Source organism: Anoplolepis gracilipes, chromosome 1 (assembly GCF_047496725.1).
Source record: "Anoplolepis gracilipes chromosome 1, ASM4749672v1, whole genome shotgun sequence".
In the NCBI taxonomy this organism is placed as follows: Eukaryota; Metazoa; Arthropoda; class Insecta; order Hymenoptera; family Formicidae; genus Anoplolepis; species Anoplolepis gracilipes.
The window spans coordinates 19,439,853-19,464,364 of record NC_132970.1 but is presented as its reverse complement, the minus strand read 5'-3'; the positions used below and the strand labels follow the sequence as shown (position 1 = coordinate 19,464,364).

At 32.4% G+C, this 24,512-nt stretch overlaps 1 protein-coding gene across 3 annotated transcripts in view; it reads right to left on the bottom strand.

The window, feature by feature from the left end:
* The window catches only part of LOC140669011 (uncharacterized), a 54,660-nt gene that overhangs the window by 27,245 nt on the left and 2,903 nt on the right, over positions 1–24,512 (bottom strand). For all 3 annotated transcript variants that reach the window (XM_072898432.1, XM_072898440.1, XM_072898449.1), the window contains exon 2: positions 23,347–24,080. In XM_072898432.1, coding sequence (XP_072754533.1) covers positions 23,347–23,598 — 252 coding nt within the window. In that variant the 5' untranslated portion in view covers positions 23,599–24,080. The remainder of the gene's footprint in view (positions 1–23,346; positions 24,081–24,512) is intronic.

Here is a 24,512-nt window from a genome sequence, read left to right as displayed (position 1 = left end):
TTGATGCTTACTGAAGTTTTCATGTTTGTCTATATTTTTTGACCAATTTTTCTCGGTTTGTTTCTAATATTTTGTAGAAATTTTATAATTAATTAGTATTCAATAGTTTAAGTCAGCAACATGTCGCAAATGTTAGAAAATGCAAGAAATTGACAGTAAATTGTTGTAAAATAAAGTTACAATAACCATTATATTTATACCAGCTCTAAAAAACTATTCATACACAATTACAGTTATTATATAAGAAATACTAAATTTTTGCAATATTAATTACTGTGTTTTAATTATATTTAAAAATTTATTAATTGATATTGAGAATATTGTGTACAAAATGACAAACGATATTGAATAATTGTGCTCCAAATAATTTTATTTTGTATAATGTAACATGTTTATAACACAATGCCCATCAATTAATAACAAATATTAAAATTTTATTGTATGCTTATATTTATTTTAAAATATAATATCGATCTCAATAATTATTGATAGTACAATAATACTGATAATAATAATAATAATAATAATAATAATAATAATAATAATAATAATAATAATAATAATAATAATAATAATAATAATAATTAGCTTTGATTTGATTGATATTATATATTTTGTTTTAAATATCATAATTATAGATAATTTTAAACTAAAATGAAATAAAATGCATTACATGTCCAACATGTTTTAACACAATACAGCTGCAGTATTTTTCTTGCTTTACGATGCATTAAGATTTTTACCTGAGAAATAATGAACATGTATATGTACAAAAAAGACATATTTTCAAGTCCCTACTTGAAGGAACACAGCATCCCTTCATTGTAAGCTGCAATTCAAAGTACAATCTTAAAAGAATATTTTCAAGGGTCAAATTCCATGCTGCGAATCTGAATAATATCACGAAGCTTTTCCAAGGCAGTAATGTATATCTCATTATTATCCTACATTTGATACATCTTGATTATCCTTTTTTTGCTTGTTTTACTAACACAATCCTTTTAATCGCATTAACAACTTTATTTATGTACAGGATAATTCAGACTCGTTTTTTTCTTATAAATAGAACGTCACAAGAAGTTACAGAAAAAATTTTCATTACTAAAGGGCATTCAAAATATTCATTAATGATAATTTCATTTTTCAGGACAAACCGGAAGTAGATGTACCTGGGTCAACTTTTCATTGATGTTTTATAATATATATTATAAAACACTCAAAGAAGTATTGTATTTTTACATTAATGAAAAAGTGTCATATTACTCATAAGCTTGACTAGACAATATATCATTGCCATAGATACTGAGAGTTAATTATAATTGTAATTAAAAAGGAAAACGATTAGATCTTAATTCAAGATAATTTTCTGAAAAATTAAATCCATAATGAAGAATTTAATCCATAATTTTTTAAAAAAATGGGATGGGTGATTTGAATCACCTTGTATATCTATATCGTCTTTCAAACATTATGGATTTAATTCTTCAGAAAATTATCTTGAATTAAGATCTAATTGTTTTTCTTTTTGATTACAATTGCAATTAACTCCCAGTATCTATGGCAATGATATATTGTCTAGTCATGCTTATAAGTAATATGACACTTTTTCATTAATGTAAGAATACAATACTTCTTCGAGTGTGTCATAATATATATTCCGTATTGGGTTATTATCAATGATGCAGATTTGTTTATCTTCTCAAACTTTTTCCAAAAATTTACTTGGAGTGGCTTGTCGAAGGCCAGAGTGAGATACTAATAATGAATGAGTAAAAGAAAATAAAAGAGAACAACTGTCACAAAACTGGATCAGATGTTAATTCAATAATTAGGTAAAAAACAAAATTTTGTTCTTTTTGGGTTGACATCTTTATTTTAAGATGTAGCATATTTTTTTGTACAATTCCTAGTAAAAATTTATATTTTTCTTTCCATGATTTTTGTTTTAATTAGAATGAAATATCCTAAGTTTTGATCTCCATATTTTCTGTTTAACAATTTTTCTGTAGTGATTTTCTTTCGCGAGTACTCGACATCTTTCTTCATTGCAGAAGAGACACGAAGCGAGATAATTCGAGCAGATCGGTTAAAGCACCCATAGAGAGATACGCAGAGCCCTTATGCCCTCTAAATACTTATAATAGGGCTCAACAAGCCCCTATAACTGAATATTCCTTTTTATGGATTAAGATGCTTGACATACCGGAGAGAAAGGGAAAGTATTTGTTCCACATCGAATGTCTTCGTTCTCTCTAGGAAGTTCAAGTGGAAACATCAAATGGATGAATGCACCAAAAATAAATATGCATAAATGTTTAACTACACAACGATAATTCAAATTTAAACTACATTTTTAAAATTAAGAGTTAATTTTTAAAAGTAAATTATAAAAACTGAATTTTTTACATAATCTCCCTGCACTTCAATGCAAATTCAACATTTAGGTAAATTAAGAATATCAAAATTATAAAAATTTTCAAATTACGACTCAATCCATTTTGCGCAACATTTAAAAAAACCAGGCGATAGAAATGATTTTCTTTTTTTATAATTATTCTTTGTTCATTGAAATATTTTGTTTATTTGAATTTTTAAAAAAATTTCTTTACAAACTAGAACTCAATGCAAAATTTCTGTAAAATGAGTGTTTTTATCAATTAAAATAATTATGCATTGCTTTTAGTAAACGCGTTGAAATAAAATTTTACTGATTTATCTTTATTTAATTAAATTAAATAATAATTAATTAAAGCTAAATATACTTTCTCTCTAATTTATTAAACATTTTTATAAATAATATTTTTAAATATTCATTTATCTAATAAAATTGTTTTTCCTTCTCAGAATTCATTTATTATATTAAATTTCTATAATCCATGAGCAACGAACAAGAAGTACAATCTGATAGAACGGTTCGTCGTTTACGGCGAATATTTTAATCGTATCGTCTCTCGAGCCGATACTTCTAAACTATCGTGTCCCATCTGGACTGACCGCATTCTCATCCGCGTGACGTCAGCATCGAAAAGTCTTTTTACCGCGCGTAGAGGAAGCTCATGAATTTGCGCCTGGCTACATGTCGGCGCGATGGTCTTAAAAATTCCCAGTGTTCGTTTATGGCTGGCTAATTAGATTTTTATCTTCATTAACGGCTCGCCCGGCAAATCCAGTCCCATGAATCGCTACGATTCACGCGTTACTCTCGCCCATCTATGTGTACCGGGTGTCTCGGAGATCGATCCCGCATCATCAAGCGCGTTCTATGTAACGAGTATATATGTATGTCCGTCCATTCGACCTTGAAAAATGCGAACGCGAAACGCGGTATCACATGTTGGATTTCTATCTTCGAGAAAAGGTTACGATTACGTCGGAGTCCCAGCTGTCTCGATTCTTTTATTGTCCGTCGTACTCGGCTGCGTTCACTGTAACAACGTTTGTCGACACATAAAAAAAGTGTAAGCACGAGGCGCTACATTCCACGTATTTCAGCGTTGAATATTTCGTATATTTCGCGATTAATTTCCCTTCGAACTATAAACACACGTGGGCGCTAAATGAAGAGAACCAGTTATCCCCCTTTCGTTTCTCCGTGACCGCTCCATTTCAAATCCTGGTTAATGCCATTGGAGTGAACATAAATGAAAGGAAAAAAAGGGAAGTGGTTGCGTTTGAAATATTTTACGATCGCTTGAGAGAAATCCAATTTTCGATCATCTTGCGTGATTTATGTCACGCGGTGCACTTTACAATTTTGTATGAAATGCTTTAGAAATAATTCGCATTAAAAAACGCCGCAACAGTAGGACTTCTTTATGATTTCTAAGAACCCGCGTTACAAAGAGAAAACTGACCTACATTTACGTAAAATTACAGGTAGCATTGAAAAGAAAAGAATTTGAAAAATTCCAGTAGCAAAAAAAAGGCATCTATTGCGTCAGCCAAATAAAAAAGAGCATATTTTGAAGATTATTTGACTTGTAATAATTTAGTGATATCTATTATTCTGATTTATTAAAAAGAAAAATTTTTAAGTTGTCATTAGATAAGCAATATTTATAATATAAATCAAGAAAGAGTTTGCAAAATTATTGTGAAAACGATATATTCAAATAGACAACGCTTCTGAGATCAATAAATTTAGAAAATGTATCAAATTAGAATAAAAATTATAATAAGTTTTTTCTTTGTAGGAAGAATTATTAAAATAAATTGTTAAAATGAATAATTAAAGTTGTAACAAAAATAAGGAGACTTTTTATGAATTAAGTACTAATTTTTTTTAACTTTAAAAGATAAAATAACACACTTCATTTCTCTCATAATTATATGTTCAGTACAGACTGATGATATATAAATAGAAATATAATAATAATAATGGTAATAATAAGATTTTTTTAATAGACTTTTCAGGTCAAATATCAAGATTCAACTCACTGATCAGTTGTTTTTGCGTCTGATGCCTTAATATAAAATCAGTTTCGACAAATTAGTTTTATTACTTTTGCAATATGACCTCGGATATATTTAACTGATATTATTATCAAGTAAAATTTTTCAAATTCCTCAATTTCTATTTTTAGCATTACAGCTTGCGACAAGAATAATTTCAAATACAAACAGGTACAGTTGACATTACGCCAACGCTAAAACACTGTCTATAATTACACGAAAACTAGAAAGGTCAGGTGTAACGTCTCTTATCGTATAAACGCATCATGTCCTATCCTCGCGGACCAATCTCTCTCGATATCGCATAAATCATCTTCTGAAACGTCCATAAAATGTTAAATCTCTCTTCTATGCGTCACATAGAATATGAGTGTCTAAATGAATGACGGAACTCGTGAGATGATTCTGGCGGCTGTACTAAGGCGTGGTTGCCTGGTTTTACGACTTTCGTTTAATTTCTGCACGCGCGTTTTACAAGCAAATTAAAAGGATCCAATACGACGTCGTTGCTGTCGCCGAAGGGGATTTAAAGCGGGAGATTTTTCGAAATTTTGGAATTCAATTAAGTTTTGCACCTAACACATCTTATAAATTTTATTACAAAGCTAAAAGTAAGAGAATTTTACGGTCGACTAAAAGTAGACAACTCTGTGTCAAATAAAAAGATATGTAAAATATAATATAAATAAAACGAAAGAAACATGCAATATATGATAACGATTTAGATAACACATATACACACACGTTTGAGATTTACCCAATTACAAAGATCATTATATAAATAAATAATTTTAAAAGTAAAAAATATTTATATAACAATATTGAATCTTAAATGTCCATGTAATAAAAATGTATTGAAAAAAGATTAATATTATTAAATTTGTTTTATATTAATTCTATCTGTAATTCTTATAATTTCTCAACTTTTATTTTCTAAATTAAAAAATGACAGTCAATTTATATTTTGAAATGAAGATTTAGACATTTTTCTTGTTGTCCCTCCAGATATTATTTTACGTAGCGCAAATTTTTTTTATAAGGTGTAGTATTTAAAAAAAAACACCCTCATCACGCACTTCCATCAAACTTCGGATTTTCGACATCAACGTTGTCGGTTCAAATGAGTACATTACGAGACCGGTACGAGCGACCCCAAAACTGTCACGTAGTTGTGAGTAAGGAGATTAAAAAGAGAAGAGGGAGGGGGCAGGTGCGTGAAACGTTGTTAAGTTATTCATGAATTCCTTTAATCGGTTTCTGCGCATATCAGGCTATCTCGTTTTCTAGGTTTTTACCACACGGTGCTCGACCACGCTGATAATTAACGTTAATTCGGAGAAAACCATACTGGTAACAAGGACTATAAATTCTCTATTAGCCGGGAGCACTAAGGTTCTCCTTCTTTATCGCTGTCACCTCCTTGTTATTTCCTTCGTTTCCTGCCTTGCGAGTCCTCGATGCTACTCTCCGCGACAAATAGATACGATATCTCCGAGAAAGCTTGAGATTTATACAGAGGATTTTGCGAAGTACCGTAGAAGTTTATCTTGTTTTCAATTTCGAGGCGTGGACGAGTTATTTTCATCTGAGAGAAAATTGATTCTTCTATTTCTATTTAATTAATCACTTTTTTAAATTGGATATTAAAATTTGGATGTTAAAACAACATTGCATAATTGTTATTTGTTTGCAAATTTCTTGTATCAAATAGATCAATTGATATAGCGTACAATTTTTGATGTCGAATTTCATCATTTATGAAAAATTCAGAGTACATTTTATTTATATCGCAAATTTAAGTAATTCCGAATTAATACAAAATCGCGAAGTAGATTTAGATAAGTTTAAAAAAATCAAATGAATTCAGATCTCCGACTAGATGCAAATATAATGCTGTTTGTAAGATAAATGGGCAGGAAGGAACAATGAGGTGATTTGCGTGTTAAGCTAACGTTCAGAAAAGCAACTGCGCTGGAAGCAAACTGGACGATAATCAAGGCGGGGAGAACCAAATTTGGATCTTCGGCATTTGGCCGAATTCCATTAGTTCCGAAGAGAACTTGGTTACCGGTTTTCAGAGCAGGCTCTATATGGGTCGGGACGGAGCTTGCGAGTGCAATCTGGCATCTGAACGGCCCGAAGGGGCGAATCCGCCCGTTCTTAGCCCGACCTACGCCAATATCTCGATAAGAAGCAATGTTGCTGTTCTGCATGGATATATATACGATACTCAATCAATAGACGGAAGGAAGTTATCGGGTTTTATATCATCGTACACTCCCTACTTGGCGCATATATTTTTCTTTTAACTACTATGCGACAGAAATGTATTTTTTCTATTATATTATAAAATATATATATATATATATATGAAACGTTTCACGTCAAATGGGACAAATGTTTGAGCAAAATTCATCAAGTTGAAATAATATGTTCAAGGGCTTAAAATTTTCGTTTTTATGTAGTTTTAGAAAAAACGTGGTCTTTTGAAAAATTTAAAATGAACGCTCCAATATGGTGGCTGAAGTAGGTGAAAAGTATTGAAAACATTTAATTGATTGATTGAGTGGTCCAAAATTCATTCAATTTTTGAAAATTTATATCTAAAAGTTTTTCAAGCCGCTTAAGAAGAATCCGTAGTCAGAATCTGAAAATTCAAAATGATGGATCCAATATGGTAGTCTTAAGTTTGAATAATTCTTTAATTTTTATGAAAATCGGTATACTGGGGGTTTTCTAGGTCGCTGATGAATGATCTTCAATCAGATTTCCGAAATTCAAAATGGTCAATAAAATCTTTGTTTAGATAATTAATTATTTAAAAAAAGATTTTATTCTCATTTCAAATATTTTATTCAAATTATCCGGTTTTTAAAGTAATTTATATTGTCTCTTAATTCGTGGAGTTTCCTTGATGAATAATCCTCAGTCGTATTTTCAAAATTCAAAATGCCGGATCCAATATGTCAGCTAAAAGTATAGTCGAAACAGTACAAATTATCACTTCAAAAATCGAATAATTTGAATAAAATATTTAAGACTAAATTTTCGTTTAGATAATTTTATAGATTTTCATAGAAATCAAAGAGTTATTTAAATTTAGGGCCACATTAAATCTGTCATTTTGAATTTTCAAATTCTGTCTACGGATTCTCCATAAGCGACCTAGAATACCACTTCATAAAAACCCAAATATTGATTTTTATAGGACTGAATGACTTTTAGATGGATAGTCCTTCATTCAATACAATTGTCATATTAGCTCTATTATTTCGAATTTTGAAAATCTGACTACGAATTCTTCATCAGCAACTCCAAAAATTCCTAAATACCGATTTTAATGGAAATCGGATTTTGGAATACCAAATCAATGAAATGTTTTCAATCAGTTTTTCATCTACTCCAATTCATATTGGAGCAGCATTTTGAATAAAAAAAGTTTTTTTTAAACTACACATAAAAACGGAAATTTTAAACTCTCGAATGTTTTGTTTCAACTTAATGAATTTTGCTCAGACACTTATCTTCACGTCGCATACCTCATATACATATACATATATATATATATATATATATATATATTTATTTATTTATTTATTTATTTATTTATACGTTTAAGTACAAATTTCACAAGTATTTTTTTGTAGGAAAATTTTTCTAAAGTCAGATAGTTATATTCAGATCTCAATTCTGCTCAAGATTGAGATCGCTAGTGATTTTCAATCTGACATCGAGTGGTATCCTGCAGCGAAATGTACGTAACGGATGTTCCTTGTTATCTTGATAATGATTGCTGATTGAAAATATCGAAGAAAATTTGATATGATGGGGCTAAGTTATATATTACAGATAAATATGCAATAGATATACAAATCAAATAGATATAATAGATATACATACTCTAGTAGTAGAAAGGACGCATTTTTACTTATCATATGGTGATTAAAATAAGATTACTTATTATATTGTGTCTAATAACATATACGTAAATTTTGTGTATATATATATATAAAATTAGTGTATAATATACAATTTAAAAAATTATAAATTGATTTTATTTTAACCATTATGTAAGAGAATATAATCTTTATAGAAGGAACAGTTAAGATTAAGATCCGAATGTATTGTAAAATTATTTACGAAAAGACTATAGAAAAATCTTTCTAAAAAGGACAGTCATGGAAGTTCGTAAAAAAGAAATGAAAATAGAACGTCATCAACAATTAATCGCAGAGCCTTCATGCTCTAATTTACTGGTGCGTCTTTCAGGCGTTTCCTGGAAAAGGATATCTATCTCCTTGACAGCCTTCTGCGTGCAAAGTGCAGCTGCAACATAGACTAGTATCCACCCATAATTGTTAATTATTCCTTGGGTCTATATGCACGAGGAAGGCAAGATCTCGATAGCACAAGAAAGATAGATGCTGTCTGTGTCCAAAATTGGTCGGTGACTAGCCGATGATGTGGATAGCTCGCGAGCAATTTGGCGGCCGGTAACGAAGGGCCTGCGAAAACAAAGGCTCGTCGTCTCTCCGACCAATTGTTGCATTATTCATGCGTTTCTAGCAAGAAGCGGTCGTAAGTCGACCTCGAGACTTTCGTTCTCTTCCTTTGCCTTTCGGAACCAGCGCTTAGCGCATCTCTACTGATTCCGCACCGCCCTTCAAAATTCATTTTGTTCGCCTTGAGCGTCTTAGACGCATCATTAGTGCGCCAGGAGTGTAGGAACGACCTCGATTACTCAAAAACCAGAGAATTCTGACTAAACTTCAGCTATTTAGGTACATAATAATTTCACAAGATTTTGAAATATCACGATTATCTTGTTTTTCAAATATTTAAATAAATTACTAAAAATATAAGCTTTTGAGAGAAAAGAATATAATTGAAATAAATATAAAAGATAGAAAAAATATTTGTGTGTAAAACGTACTCTATGAATGAAAAAATCCGTATCTTTAACAAAAAAGAGAAAAATCTCAAAAATAGCAAATTCTTTAGCTAGATCACATCCTATTAGTTACACAAATTTTTGCGAGAGTGAACTCTTTTCAAATCTTGTTTGTTCACACAAAGTAAGCGAAATAATTATTCGAAGCATTGTCCAAAATATAGCTACTGTTTGGCTCAGTTGCAGCATCATTAATTTTAAATAATTTTAAAGATTTTTCCTGACAGATAGATGATCTTTTTTAGTTTTTCAATAAATCAGAGAGTCAGATGTATTGTGATCTCTATAATCTCGAAGATAATAGGAAATTTGTCTTACGATAATGAATTCTACAATTTCTGAACAATGAATCATCGAAATTTCGAATAATAAATTTCGAGACTGCAAAAATTCATGGTCAAATACAAATGTCATTGTCACTTAACATTCCATAAATGTCCATAAATAAACGAGAAAACACTTACAACCGTCACATAATCACTGCCGACACATCTATAACGTTTTCTATTGCGCCATGAATTACTCGTCGGAAAGATTGCAATGAACTTGTCAACGATACAATTGGTCTGCTTAACGAATCATAAACGCCAAGTGTTGCATGTCAAACACCAATCTATTTTTCTGCGGAAATGGGCGCCACTTTTATCTTATATACATTGCTCCAATACAATTTTTGTTTGGTTGTTTCTTTTTATTTATCAGTAAAATCCTGATATCTTCTCATATTATCAAATTATGTATTGGATGCGTAGAAGTTTGTGCTCCATTTTAATTGACATTATTTATAGCACTGGCCACACTGTTTATAATGTCTACATATTATGTACCATTTGTAAGGTGATATTTTCACCTCTCATTTGAACACAAAATTGATTTATTTTTGTTGATTTTAAATGTAAAAAGAATTATTAAAAATGAATAACGAAACAGTTTTGGACATATGCTTTATGAGTTTAGAAAAAGAGTAATAGTTGGGATCGCTATAAAAATCATTAAAGAAGTTTATCAAGATCACACGTCATCCATAAGAAATTTAAAACAATGGTTTACATCTTCAGAAGGTGATATTATCTGTTTGGTGGGATCGCAACGAAGTAATTCTTAAAAAATCACATTTTGAAATTTTTTGACGAAAAATCACGCATATGATTTATGGCATCCGTATGCTGCCAGTACGTTAGAAAAAGATAGTAGAATATAATAAAAATTATTTGTCGAGTAAATTTATTTATTGATTTCAAGAAAATCCTTGATAAAATGCGAGTTTTAGGATTTCATCAGAATTCTTAATAAAATGTACGATCATTCCATATATATGTATGTATGTATTTAGCACAGGTAGAATATCCGTTTTCAAGAATCGTAAGCAATTTCTAAAAAATCGACTTGCAGGATCGAAAAATTCCTTCTAATCCATCTTGATATTTTTCTATTTCATCATTTCCTATCCTTTCAACATTACTTAAAATGTTGATGGTTTGCTTTACCCGTGTGGTTGAAATGTCTTACCTGTGCGGCTGTACTGAGAGAGAAGGCATATATACAGGGTGTCCATTTGAAAACTTTCTACTTCATTTATTTTGTAACCGATTAATTTTTTGCAAATTGTTTTGTACAAAACTTTTGTGACTTCAAAGGAGACGAGGTCATTGCTTTAATTTTGGATGTATAGATGTTAAGGTTATATAAAGGATAAGTTTTTTTTTTTAAATAGAACTATCCTAAGTTTTTATATAAATCGATTTGTTGCAATATTCTACGTAAAAAAGTTATAAGGCTATGATGGCTAAAAATAAAATAATGTTTACGAGACATGTATTACATACTTTAATTTGATATAATTTTATATATTACATATTTTGAAAATTATAAAGAAAAGAAAAACTGAATTCGCAATGCAGTTACATTTTTTTTTTTCAGGACAACTAGTTTCTTTAGAATTGGTTCTTTTCATTATTCTATGTATAAAAGTAATAAGACAAGATAATCGAAAAATAAATATTTTACGAGATATTTCATAGTTTATGTAAAATTTTGTCAAATTAAAGTATTAAATATTTTGTAAATTATTCAATTTGGCTCCTTTTACACAGAATATTGAAGAATCGATTGATATAAAAAATTATGGTGGTTCCATTAAAAAAAAAGTAGGTTGACCTTTACATGACCTTGACATCCAAGGCACCGTCTTATCTCCCCTTTGAAATCATAAAACTTTTATATAAAACATTTTGCAGAAACAACACAACACAAAATAAACGAAGGGAAAATTTTCAAATGAACACCCTGTATAGAAATATAACATAGTAGAAGGAAAATGTTTGGATGAGAGAGGTCAGCCCGTTTCGATCCCTTGTCATTTGTTCGAAGTTTTGAAACGAACATTTTCAAGTACACAGACATACGGTCTACCTAATCTACTCATACAGCTATATTTTTTTAATAGTGTGTTGTCCATAAAGCACTCGCATACCTGCTTTCGTTTCTTTCCTCTCGTCCCGCCTTGATCTTCCACGCCACCCTACTTACTTTTATACCTGCCCTGCACCAGAGATACACACACGTCATTAAATAATCCCAGTCCCGTGCTCTCATCAGAATCTTTACGAGGCAAAATAATATTCGACCGTCTCGCCGGATACCACGCGATATTTTACGTAAGGATCCCTGGACCGAATCTTGCGGTCTCTCGTTACGACCACCGCACCCACCGGCTACAAGAACGGCTATGTCGTTTCGCTAGGTTCGTAGAATTTTTTTTTGAAACTTCTGCTCTTTAGTAAATAAATGAAGCACGTTAAGTGCTTATAAAAAAATTTTAACTTGTAAAATCTTCCAGCTTTTTCTTTTAAGTTTTTAGAATTCTTTTCTCTAATTTTTTAGAAATTTTCTTATTCTTAATAGACAACTAAATTATTCTTAATGGACAACTAAAACCTGTGGCAAACTTGTGGTTAATGATTTATAATAGGATAACGATTAAATAGAATCCAATGAAACGTGACCTTATTTATAGCGCGTCTTATTTGCAACTATGTACGGAGCACGCATTTAGACAGGAAATTATAATCACTTAAAGAACATAAAGATGCAGTAAAAAGTTTCTTCGTTAAAATTAGTATGCACATATATATATATATATATATAAAACCGGCTCGTAATATGTGCATGTATGTTCATTGAATTGCAAAGCATGGTATCCAAATTATAACTCTAAAATCATTGCTTATATTTTTATCCATAATTGCAGTTACGTATAATATAAAGTCGTAGATTTACAAAAGAAATTGAAATAGCTAAAAATATGTGAAATATATAATGTTTATTTTAGCAAGATTTCTAAGAAATGCATTGTCTTTATCATTATATAATATTGTATTTATAATACACATATATTCTTTTAATTTTATATTTATGATATATTTATTAACTATTAAATTTTAGATTGTATAAAAAAGAGAAAGAAAACAAGTAAAGATAAATTAAAGTCTTAAAAAAAAAAAAAAGTAAAGGAGTGTGAAGAACGTTGCAAGTATTTAAAGACATTGCAGAGAACTAGGTTTTATTAAAGGCAGATTGTATATATGTATATATATATATATATATGTGTATATATATTTATATATATAATAGCGGATCCTAACGTCAATAAAAGAGAGGAAGGGGGTTTGACAAAATTATTTGATTTAATATCAATATACTTTATTTTCACAGTTTGATCATTTCTTATCAAAATGGATTTTTTCCATTTCGAGGAGCGGGTTTTAACCCCAACCCCCCAGGATTTACCAGTGTGTGTGTGTGTGTGTGTGTATATATATATATATATATATATAAAACATTAAAAAAATAGCATGTTAACAATGGTAAACAATTCTATATTATAGAACTTGCAAGAAATGAAAAAATTTTAATAACATCAGACGCAAGAAAAAATTCAAACCAAGTAATATTTAATATTGATTGTAATTGGCGTCTTTGCTAAAATAATAAAATTTTAGATATCGTGCCAGATAGTACACTTCGTGAGAGAAATTTAGTAAATGAAACAAGCTCAGAGGAGAATATTTATGAAAAGACAAAAGATAAAAACTAGGTTTTAAATTATAAGCAATCCAAATATTTTAAATATGTAATGAATAACGAAGTTGCTATTCTAAAGTCTAGATAAACGTTTTATACTACGCAATTACAAGCTTAATGAGAAAATACATTTATGCGGATGTATATATAAATGTATTTATATAAAGTGTTTAGAAAGTGACTGTACTTCTGTATTACTAACTCTTTTTTTTTCTCTCTTTATATTTAATTAATAAGAGATGCATATCACCAGAGGAGTTAAAGAAGATTTTTGATAATAAAAAGTTTTTAATGATAAAGTTAGACGAGTTAAGGCTTAACTTTAAACTTGTTTTAATGCTTGTGGAAGTGACTTTCAATACTTTGAAAAAAGACTAATTTGTTAATAATGTTTCATAAATATTTTTTTTTAATATTTGATATAGGTGTATATTTACTTTTTAAATCTTATATGATACATCGAGTTTGGAAAAAAAGATTAAAATAAAATCCATTAAAATGTAACTGCGTTAAAATTAAAATCGAGCTGAAACGGTCATTCTTTCTCATTGTCAGTCATTATGCGTTCGGTATTTACGACTAATCAATACTATGTACAAAAAAATCGATACAACCAATATATAAAAAATATATCTTTAGTTTGAAATTAATTCAATATATTTAAACGTTGATTCAATATATTTCACTGTTTAGTGCTGTCAGTAAAGCCGTTATAGATTTTAAAATTTTAATATTATTAATTACTATTTGATTGATAGCAAGGAATAATGATAAATTGAATAATAAATTTCAGCTTATTTAGTTAAAAAGGATTTTTATTAAAATGTTAAAGAAAAAAAAAGTTTAGAAAACCTGATTTAGCAATCGATAAGTTTACACGTTACATATTATATTACATTTTACATATCATTACATATAGAAATCTTGGAATTTTAATATCTTTTGCGCATAATTTTTCGAAGTAACGTCATAATCATAAATATTATACGACTCGGCGTTATCAAGAACAGTTAATCGTAACGCCACGTGCTTCTCGGAAGCAACAAAAACAGCCGGCGTGCACAAGGCGCGTTTAATCTTCTTAGGGGGCGGGTAAAGATGATGCAAAGAGCGTCTGATTGGTCGCGGAAGTGGAAAAAAAGAATGTTACGATCTCTTCCATGGTATTAACTCATTACATAACACGCTTTACCCATGAACGAGACAACTCCAGCAGTTAACGACCGAGCTAACGACCCGATGCACCTTGCGCCCCCGTCCGCTTATCGCGCCCCGAAAACCCCTCATCTCGCTGTCGAGCGTAGCGCTTCTATCAAGCTTAAAGCCGCGATCGTGCTACTTCCTTGCGTGTTTCACGCGACTCTTGTCCGCGAACGTACAACGGCCGATCCTCCTCGTGGATCTTTCCAATTAAGCGGCAGAAGCCCGATCAGGTGCATAAGAGGGTGCACGTTCGATTGTTCGCCTCGTGCCCGTCCACTTGGCCAAGAGGCATAACGCCATCGCGTGAAAAAAGAAGTCCTAAGGCCCTTGTGCTTTCGGGGTTCAGTCCGCTTCAATTCTCTTCTCTCCCCCCATCTTCGATTTGTCTCGCCCAACGTGTTTTCTCCCTTTCCCTCTCGTCGTTCACCTTGCGCGTCCTCTTTAATGCAACCCGGCGACACTCATGTCAGGGCATTCCGAGAAGAATAATAATTCCGCAATTTCGGAGGCACGCGGCCCACCGAGGCCTTTTTTTCGCGGCTAATTCCGCAGGTGTATCGGACAGAAACGGCACATCAGCCGCCGCCGTCGTCGTCGTCGGTATAGTCATCGTCGAGAGCACAGCGACGACGTTTTGCGCGATGCTTAAAACAGCCTCTCGTCGATTTCTTGTTGAAAGTAGAGTTGGCTTTAAACCGCGACACGATATTAGAGTGACTCGAATAATGCAACGTTGACCAATAGGGCATTTTGGAAAGATATTTTGCGCTACAATAGAAAAACTGCATTATATCAAAATTTAAATAATAAATAAATAATGGATAATAAAATCTATAAAATAATAATTGCTAATTCCTTTTAGAATTCCTTGAATATTCTTATTAAATGAGTTATCTATTTAATAATAATAATAAATCGATAATGATATAAATTATGATATGTTAAATAAACTTTAAAAAATTTCTGTATCTTTTCATCTTTCCTTAATCCCATCACTGACTGTACAACGCAGCGCATAATGCGTGCATAGGCATACAGAAGACTGTATGTGTGAGTCTGGGGTGGCGCGGAGCGAAAGGATATGTGGCTTAAAACGTGTTTTAAGAACTGCAAGTCGAAGGAAGGAAAGAAAGAGTGTAACTATTGTGTATGTGTGTGTATTTTTATGTGTATGTGTATGTGTATAACAAAACACAATCTAAATGTGGGCCGTATATGTATAGCCAGACTAGGATAACAAAGGCCCCGAGTGTTGCCTCGCGATCACGCCTGCTGCTTTTTTTTATCCTTTCAAATTTATTTCCTTCTTTTTTGCTTTTTTTCTTGCCAGTGTAATCAACGTACAATCTATTGTCCCATTTTATTTCGTGATATTTTTAATTCTTTATATTTGAACTATATATATATATATATATATATATATGTTTAATAAGTAAATTTTATTTATCTACATTATATCTTAATTTACATTATATATTTTGTGTGTGCGATATTCAATAAAAAAATTCATTTAATTGATTAGGCAGTTGAAAGTCAGCTGAAAATATTAAGCGGACCGATGATGATTGGATAATGAGAAATGTTGCCATTATGAACTATCCGAGCGGGATTGCTAATTTGAAAGTAGTGAGTTCTATAAATATGTTGCTAATCACTTCGGTTCCGCGTTGCGCCTACCGTCGACGTGATTCTATTTATTGAAAACATGTTATCGGCTAAAGCGCCCTGCTCCGAATCGAAAGTAGGAAATGCGAAGCGTTAAATCAGTAATACCTTTCAGTGGAATTTATACTGGTTGACGTGTGAAGTGATACGCACTTTCTCATCATTTACACACTGGCAATCTCGGAATTTATACGCGCAAATAAGCCATGAATTAAATCATCCATAAAAGTGGATAGGACATATAAAAAGATGGACTATTCTAGAAAGAATTTACGAGATCTGAAATTAAAAATTCTCAGAGATCTAACTTTAATTAGTCACCTAATATATATATATATATAATAGTCATAAAATTTCTATATACATATAATCAGCGCTTTCCTAAGGCTGATGATTTTAATTAAACATTTTTATTTAACTATTTCAAGAAAGACCGGATCTATGTAAAATATTTTAACAAGTGTTGAAAATATATATGAATAAATGACGATAAATAATAAATATAATCATAATATTTCTCATCATAATTATGCGATTACGAATTGTTGCTTTCTCATTGTACGCCCTTTATTAACGGAAGACGTATCGCTTTAGCAGATGCATCACGCATTCGAAGTATCAGAATGAAGGATCAAAATGCAACTGCGAATTCCAAATCAGAATTCATGGTCACAAAAGAGAGAGAGAGAGATGAGCATGACACAATCGAAGATCGATATATCGTCCTGACTTGATCCTTATTGGCTATGCGCCAACGAGTACTCAACTTAAGCTGCTACGTTGTAATAGTATAGAATCTATACATATTTATGTAACTATCATGTTAAAATTAAATTATGATAAAAAACTTATTTTCAATCTTTAGTTAGCATCATAAGTTATTAATTCCATCCGTATTCAGAAACTTGAAATTAATGTTCTGTCTCTCTCTCTCTCTCTCTCTCTCTCTCTCTCTCTCTCTCTCTCTCTCTCTCTCTCTAATATATAGATATCATTGTAGTTAAAATTAATAGTGCAGATATTTAAAAAAATGAATAACAAACATATGTAAAAAAACACATGAAAAGAATGACAAGGACAGCACGATAAAATTTGTAGTGCTAAATTTGCAGTCAATCTTCTGGATTCGTCTGATTCTCATTATTAGTCGTTGCAATCTAATCTTTGTCCGCCAGCCATTCCTACCATTTGAAACAAGACACGACACAAGCACAATTTAGAGCAATAAGTATTTAATTACTAAAGGCATTAAGATACAACACATTAGACGCGGATTCTTCGAGGCTCACGGATAGCCAGAGGCTATCACGTTGATATACCTGCGATACATTCACAACAGCCTATTAACAATAATTTTGATGGTGATCCTCGTCGGTCTCGAGAGACATGTTCTCTCGGAATCTTTTCTTGGTAGAATAAAACGAGGGGAGTGGAGAGCCGGAAAGAAGGAAGGGAATGCTCGTGCAAACCCGTTTGGCCGTTAGCAGTCTCCGGCACTAAACCAGACTTGGTCCAGAAGGATCGAGACATGCTCGCGGGCAAAAATCCAGCCGTTTTGCTCCTGCCCACTTGTACACTGACCTATATTCGCTAGAACCGGGTCCGGGGACCTGCCATAGCCACAGAGACCCACTACCCTGAAGAACTCTTCGCTGGAGACGACGAGAGACCCTCTCTACCTACTGCTCTTTATCCGCCTTTTTATCGATTTCCGCTCATCTCGGTGGTCGATTATGTTTTTCACGCGTACGCTTATCACGATTTTTAATATATTCATTGCTATAGAGTCTTTCGATGTAGTAGTTTTCTTATAAAAATATTTTTTTATTTTTTTACACATATAAATACACATTTTTAGTTTTGAGTTATTCTATCCATATTTAACATGTGCAAATAAGCGGTCAAAAAATTACCAATGATAATGGATCGTATAATCATCTTCTAGACAAATAACTTATTTTATGGACTTACATTTTTTTCTTTGCATTTTTCGTTTGACATAAAGCTGAGGAATGCGCTATCCAATATTTGTGCTCAAGAATCATGCTATTTTTCTCTTACTTTTTCTGTCACATTAAGCATAAAGAATGGACATTGTAATATCACGGCATTATTATATTAAATACAGATGCAAAATTTAGAGATGTGTAAACAATCCACTGGATTGTTCTCATCGGAGAAACGAGTGTGGGTGGCCCGATATTTCAAAATCTGCGGCACGCTGCTCGTACATGTTTTGGGGCAGTGAAACTATTATGGGAGTAATAGCTCGTTTTTTCGCATGCAGATCGAAAGATATTAATTGCGTGCGGTAGCAGTAACAACGCTCTACTTTCGAGTTATACGTGCGCGCATTGCGGCAATTAGATGTTAATGTTAACGCAACCCTACGTCAATCGAAATTTTTCACTGCGGACTTCCTCATCATATTTCATTCCAAGTTTATACTTGGAATTATATCTCATAGTTAAATTACATAATTCGTTTAAAAATGCGATATCTCCAATTTATGCAAATAAATAGCTATTTAATTATAATCGTTGCAACAAATTGTAGTTAAATTTGCATATTCGAAAATATCCCTCGAACAACATTGTAACAGATATGCCGTATATAATTAATTAATTTTGACAGGCAACAATAAACTTTATAGTTATATTATTTTTGAAATTGCTTTTTTAATGCTATGTTTTTTTAATTTTTGTATAATATAATAATAAATAAAATTAATTAATTATTTTTCACAGTGGAATATCTTACAATATGTAAACATATAAAATATATCTTAATAAACTTTCTTCTCTCCATACGTATAAGTTTGATATTTAAAAACATATCTGGTTGTTATCTGTGCACAATAAAGTTAGAAATATCTAACATGATGAAATATCCAACTTCGTCAAGTTTCTAAAGCACGACAGTATCATCGGTAAAAGGGTCATATATTCGATTTCCGCTCGCTGCAGTGCAGTATATATATATGTGACGCATAAACACACATTGTCACGCACACATATGTATGTACACCGGTATGCGCGCGCGTAATACATCGGGAACTTTGACAATATATGAACAATTGAGCGCGCGCGCGCAGACATAATTACATATTCGGCGATATAATTTTCTGGCGATGTTACACACCGCTCTCCCTCTCTTTCCTGACCGTATAATTTTCACTTTCAAACGGCGTGTTTATTGAACCTAACCTCGCGCATTAATCGCTGGTCACGGTAATTTCAAAAGACAGCTGATCTAGCTGGTAAGCGATGACGATCGATCGTTCGTTGTGGACCCGCAATCCCGTTTAAGTAAAGGCACGAATATCACGTGTACGTACAGCGGTTACATGTTGCGACTGTAATACGTACGCGGCCGGTATTTGCATAATTACAGACATAAGATTACGAGGCATGCGGTATTCTTGAATCAATGTAAGTGAAGGATTTAATGATAAATGCGCGCAGTGATGGATGCGAACACGCCCGTGCAGTTACCTAACGATATCGATTAAAAGAGACGCGCGACTCTTGCGAATGGAAGGCGAGCGGAAGGCGTTACTGCAATTCGACAAGTCGATGCAGCGTAACGTCTTAATAAGATGATCGAAGTGAGTGGACTCTGCCATCATCTTGGCATCAATAGAATTTTCTAAACGAGATATATTATTAATGAATACATGTAAGCAATATGGATGTGATTATGTACGTATTTTCACACAGTATTATCCGCGGAATATCTTAAATGTTAAAAGTCGTGCTTTACAATTCATTAAATGCAAAAGATTCGACGATAAAGAAGAAATAAAAGAGGATGATTTGTCAATACAATTTAAATATTAAAAGTAATTAAATCTGGAGAATCTTTAATGCGGAATTTATTTTAATTCTTAAAGGTAACGCATAGATTTAAAAATCTACGAACAAAAATTTATGAATATTAAAGAGGCTGAGAGAAATCAAATCGTTCTACATTCTTGACTAGACTAGGACAAATCAAATGACAGCGAAATGATTGTTCGTTATAGTCGAAAGACTGTGCAACAGTGCGATTATGCGAAGATATATATCAGTATAATTACAAATACCAGATTCAACATGATGACTTATCTCGCGAGCTACAAAGAAATCAGTTAATCTCGCCACGAGATACCGTTGCTTAAGCAAAAACAGTGTTGATATGTGTATTTGCGGGCTCGTGATGAATATGGGAGCATTTCTTAATTGCAAAATATACAAGTTATGTAATTATATGTGTTGTAAGACATTTATAATTTTTTTACAATATAAAAAAATAAAATTATACAAATTATATATATCGTATTTGTATTTTGGTAAAAACTAGTAAACAAATGACAATTAATTTTTTTCCATTATAATCGAAACAAACTGAAATATTGGAGTCGCGTTATCACGTAAAGAATCGACCCAGTTTTACATGTCGTGAGTCATATTTGCTCGTTAAAAAAGCGACGTTCGAAAGGGCAGATTCCATTTTCCACCTTGTCATCTCCGTCATCTCGCCCTCCGGGTTCTCGTTCCTCTCATTAAAGAGTCTGACTCTCGAGAAGCGAACGACGGTGAATATAGCTACAAATGAGAAGACACGGCAAACTCAGTAGGGGGAACACATCCCATTCACCCTGAAAGATATAACGCTAAATGAAGAGCGCGATACCGATTACTGCGGATGACACAGAGAGTATAAAGCGAGCACTATGATCAAACAGGTCGATCCTTCCTTCTCAAAGGCAACCTCGTGTCTTGCTATACCGTTTCGTCCTGTAATTTGACCTCCTTTCGAGCTTAAGGAAAACCTCGTACATGAACGAGCTCGGCGCAAATAAAATTGTTTACGACTAATAAGGCCAATCAAAGAACCGAATGAATAAATAGCAGTTCTAAAGAAGCAGTTTCTAAGTATCCTATGTTAAATCTAGCCAAGAATTTTGCAATTAGTTAGACTCGATTTGCTGAACTCATATATACTTGCTTATAATATATTTTATGCTATTTCTAACTGTTAGTTCTTTATATATTGTTAGTACCTGTGTATTTTGATAGTAGTTTTTTTTACATAATACGAATTACATCTTACGTTAGAAATAAATAAGCAAGCTTATTTATTAATGTAATCATATAGCATTTCTTATTCGTTGACAATTTATATTTCTTTGGTTAAAATAATATTATATATATATATATATATATATATATATATATATATATATAATATTATATTATATTATATTATATTATATATAATAATATACATATTATATATAATATATTGATATAATTTGTAATAAAAAAATATATTTTTTATGCGTATCTCATTATACACTACGCTACAAAAAATTGAATATTATAGAAAAAAATATAGCACAGTGTGTGTATTCTATTTATTAAATATAAACAGAAATTTATTGAAGAAACAAAATTAGCTTACGGTACCTGATTCCGTTTTGATTGTTATCTGTGCGTAAATTGAACGATTGAGTCGCGGGCATAAAAGCTCACGACAGTAATATCAATGAACATGTGTTTTTCTGCGATGAAGCGAATCATAGAATGATTATATGAAATTCCAGAATTAATATGTACACGCACGTGGTAGCAGTATCACCTAGCCGCAGTAAATAGTTATTGTAGATCGTAATGATGATATTAATCAACGGTTAAGTTAATTCGAATTTATTGTTCGATAAGAAAACACGAAGGATATACGGCTGAAGTGAAATCTCCTATATAACAAGATATAGAGTTCTAGTATAAATACTTATGATCTATTCCGACGAAGCGCAATATTGTGCAATACGATGTGCACGCAATATTATAAAATGACTACGCAGCGATCCGTCTATCAATGGGAATACCGAGAAATTGCATTCTAGCCGTGTGTATTCGCAGACACAGAGATTTTATGTTTTGCACACATGTCGTTTGAACGAGATTTTTTTTTTTTTTTCAATCAATGAAGCTGCCACGTCATAAAATCAGTCTTGCGAGAGACTCGAGTTGGCGCATCGAATGAAAATATAGCACACTTTCTTGTATAACATATTGCGATAAAAAATATGCGTGATAATAAATAATTATAATGCTTTAAATAAAATGTAAAAAATCTTATATATATTAATAATGTGATTTGCGCGTTAGATGAAAAATAAAGAATGTATGTACCAGTATATTATTGCGTAGAAAAGACCCAATATGCAAGGCGGAAACTGTCTACGATATAAATTTCGATGGGATTTGAAACTCTTGCTGATAGTTCAAGTTTGCAACTATGTTCTCATAGCAAAGGGGAGGCTAACGCTATACAAATAACTGTTCAAGTTTTAAGTGGGCTCATGGGAGCAAGTTTTTAATAGAAACGACCGCGTTTTCCTTGTAGAACGGTGCAGTTGCAAATAACAATGCCGTCCAGAAAGAGCCTTCGAGAGACGGACGTTATCACACTGTTCTATTTAACCAGTAAAACAAATCAAATGTATTTTAAAATTATAATTACCCTGAACTTATTATGTATCGTATAGGTATATTTTGCACATTATTGTATAGAGATTATTCTCTTTAATGTTTAATTTAAGCGTAATATCAAACTTAAGAATATTAATATTTCGACTCTAGTCAAAAAATTCTAGTGTCAAATTATAATAATGTTGTTAATTAAATAAATTATATAAACGATACAGTTGGAAGTATATTTGACGAAAATGTTCCCATCGTTATTGATTAAGACTGATTGTTCTCTGACGGTTGATACAAATAATAGTCTTAAAACACTCTAAATAGCGATTGAAAATTCTTGTCAAATATCACATAACAAAGTGTGCCGTTTATATAATTTTGTAAAATATTATAATATAATATTATATTATATTTTGTTTGCCAACAAAATCGAAGCATCAAAGTTTTTGTGTTTAATATTGGACATTAGAAAAAATAATCTTAGACATAAGATATTTAATTAAAAAGAAAGCTACAACTTACCGGGTTATTAGCGAGATTCGCCGAGGTAGATGCAACGGTAGGACGATGATCGTATTCTTCCGGATAGTCGTCCCGATAAGACCTGGCGGAAACGGGTCCTTCTCTATCCCGATCGTCCCTGATGTCTCCAAGGGGATCTCGATGAAAGTCCCTGAAATCCCTGAGGTCGTGCAAGTCCCGAAAGTCACTGAGGTAGCCCTCTTGGTAGTCGCGGCTCACGTGGTCCCGTTCACCTCGAAGCTGCCTCGACATCGCCGTCGACTCCTCTTCCTCCGAGTCGAGCAGCAGCTGCTCGACTCCACCGCTACCTCCGCCACCTCCAGCACCACCTCCGCGTTGGGCGGGATGACGCCGGAGGTCACACCATCCTACCTCCTCCTCCGCCCTACCGGCAATCTCGCCTCGGGGCAGCCGAGCCGTGCTTGTTGCCCTCACGACCGATCTTCCTCTGACCTCCTGCCCCCGTGGCCCCCCGGGGGGCTCCACCACATCACAATCAAAGGCTATCCCGCCCGGAACTCTCACGACCCGACTCTTCCGCGTCCACCGTTCGTTGCTGACTTGGAGCTCCTCTTCGAACCACTTGCGAGTCTCGTTTTGGGAGATCCGCGTGTCTTCACTGTTGCAGGTACAACGAGGAATGCCGTTGACTTTACGTATTGTTAATGGCAAGGATGGTGCGCTAACTTTGAGGAAGTGAGACGTGCGGTGGAGTTGACACGACTATCTGCAAACTGACAAAGTAAACAGAAATTCGATTAAATAGAATATGACACTTCTTTGAATATATACTTTCTTTCTATTTGTAATGCATAGTGAGTACAAGATAACTAAATTTTGCATTTAATTGTAAAACACGCTCTCGGATAGAAACTATAGAAATCTTTTTTTTGTACTAGATTTACGGTATTAATATTTTTGTTAGTGTTCAGATAATTTTAACAGTTTTGAATTATTTAGAAAGCGATGCTTTGCAAATTTCAAACATAAAGATATGTGCAATTATATTTATATTTTCATTATTTTCTAATGTTTTTTTCATGATAGTAAATTTTTGCATTTTTTTATATATAGCTGATAACAGCGCAAAATATATATTGACGTTATTGACCACGACTTCCTTCAGCTACACGTATCAATTGATAATTATTTATAAAGTTGTATAA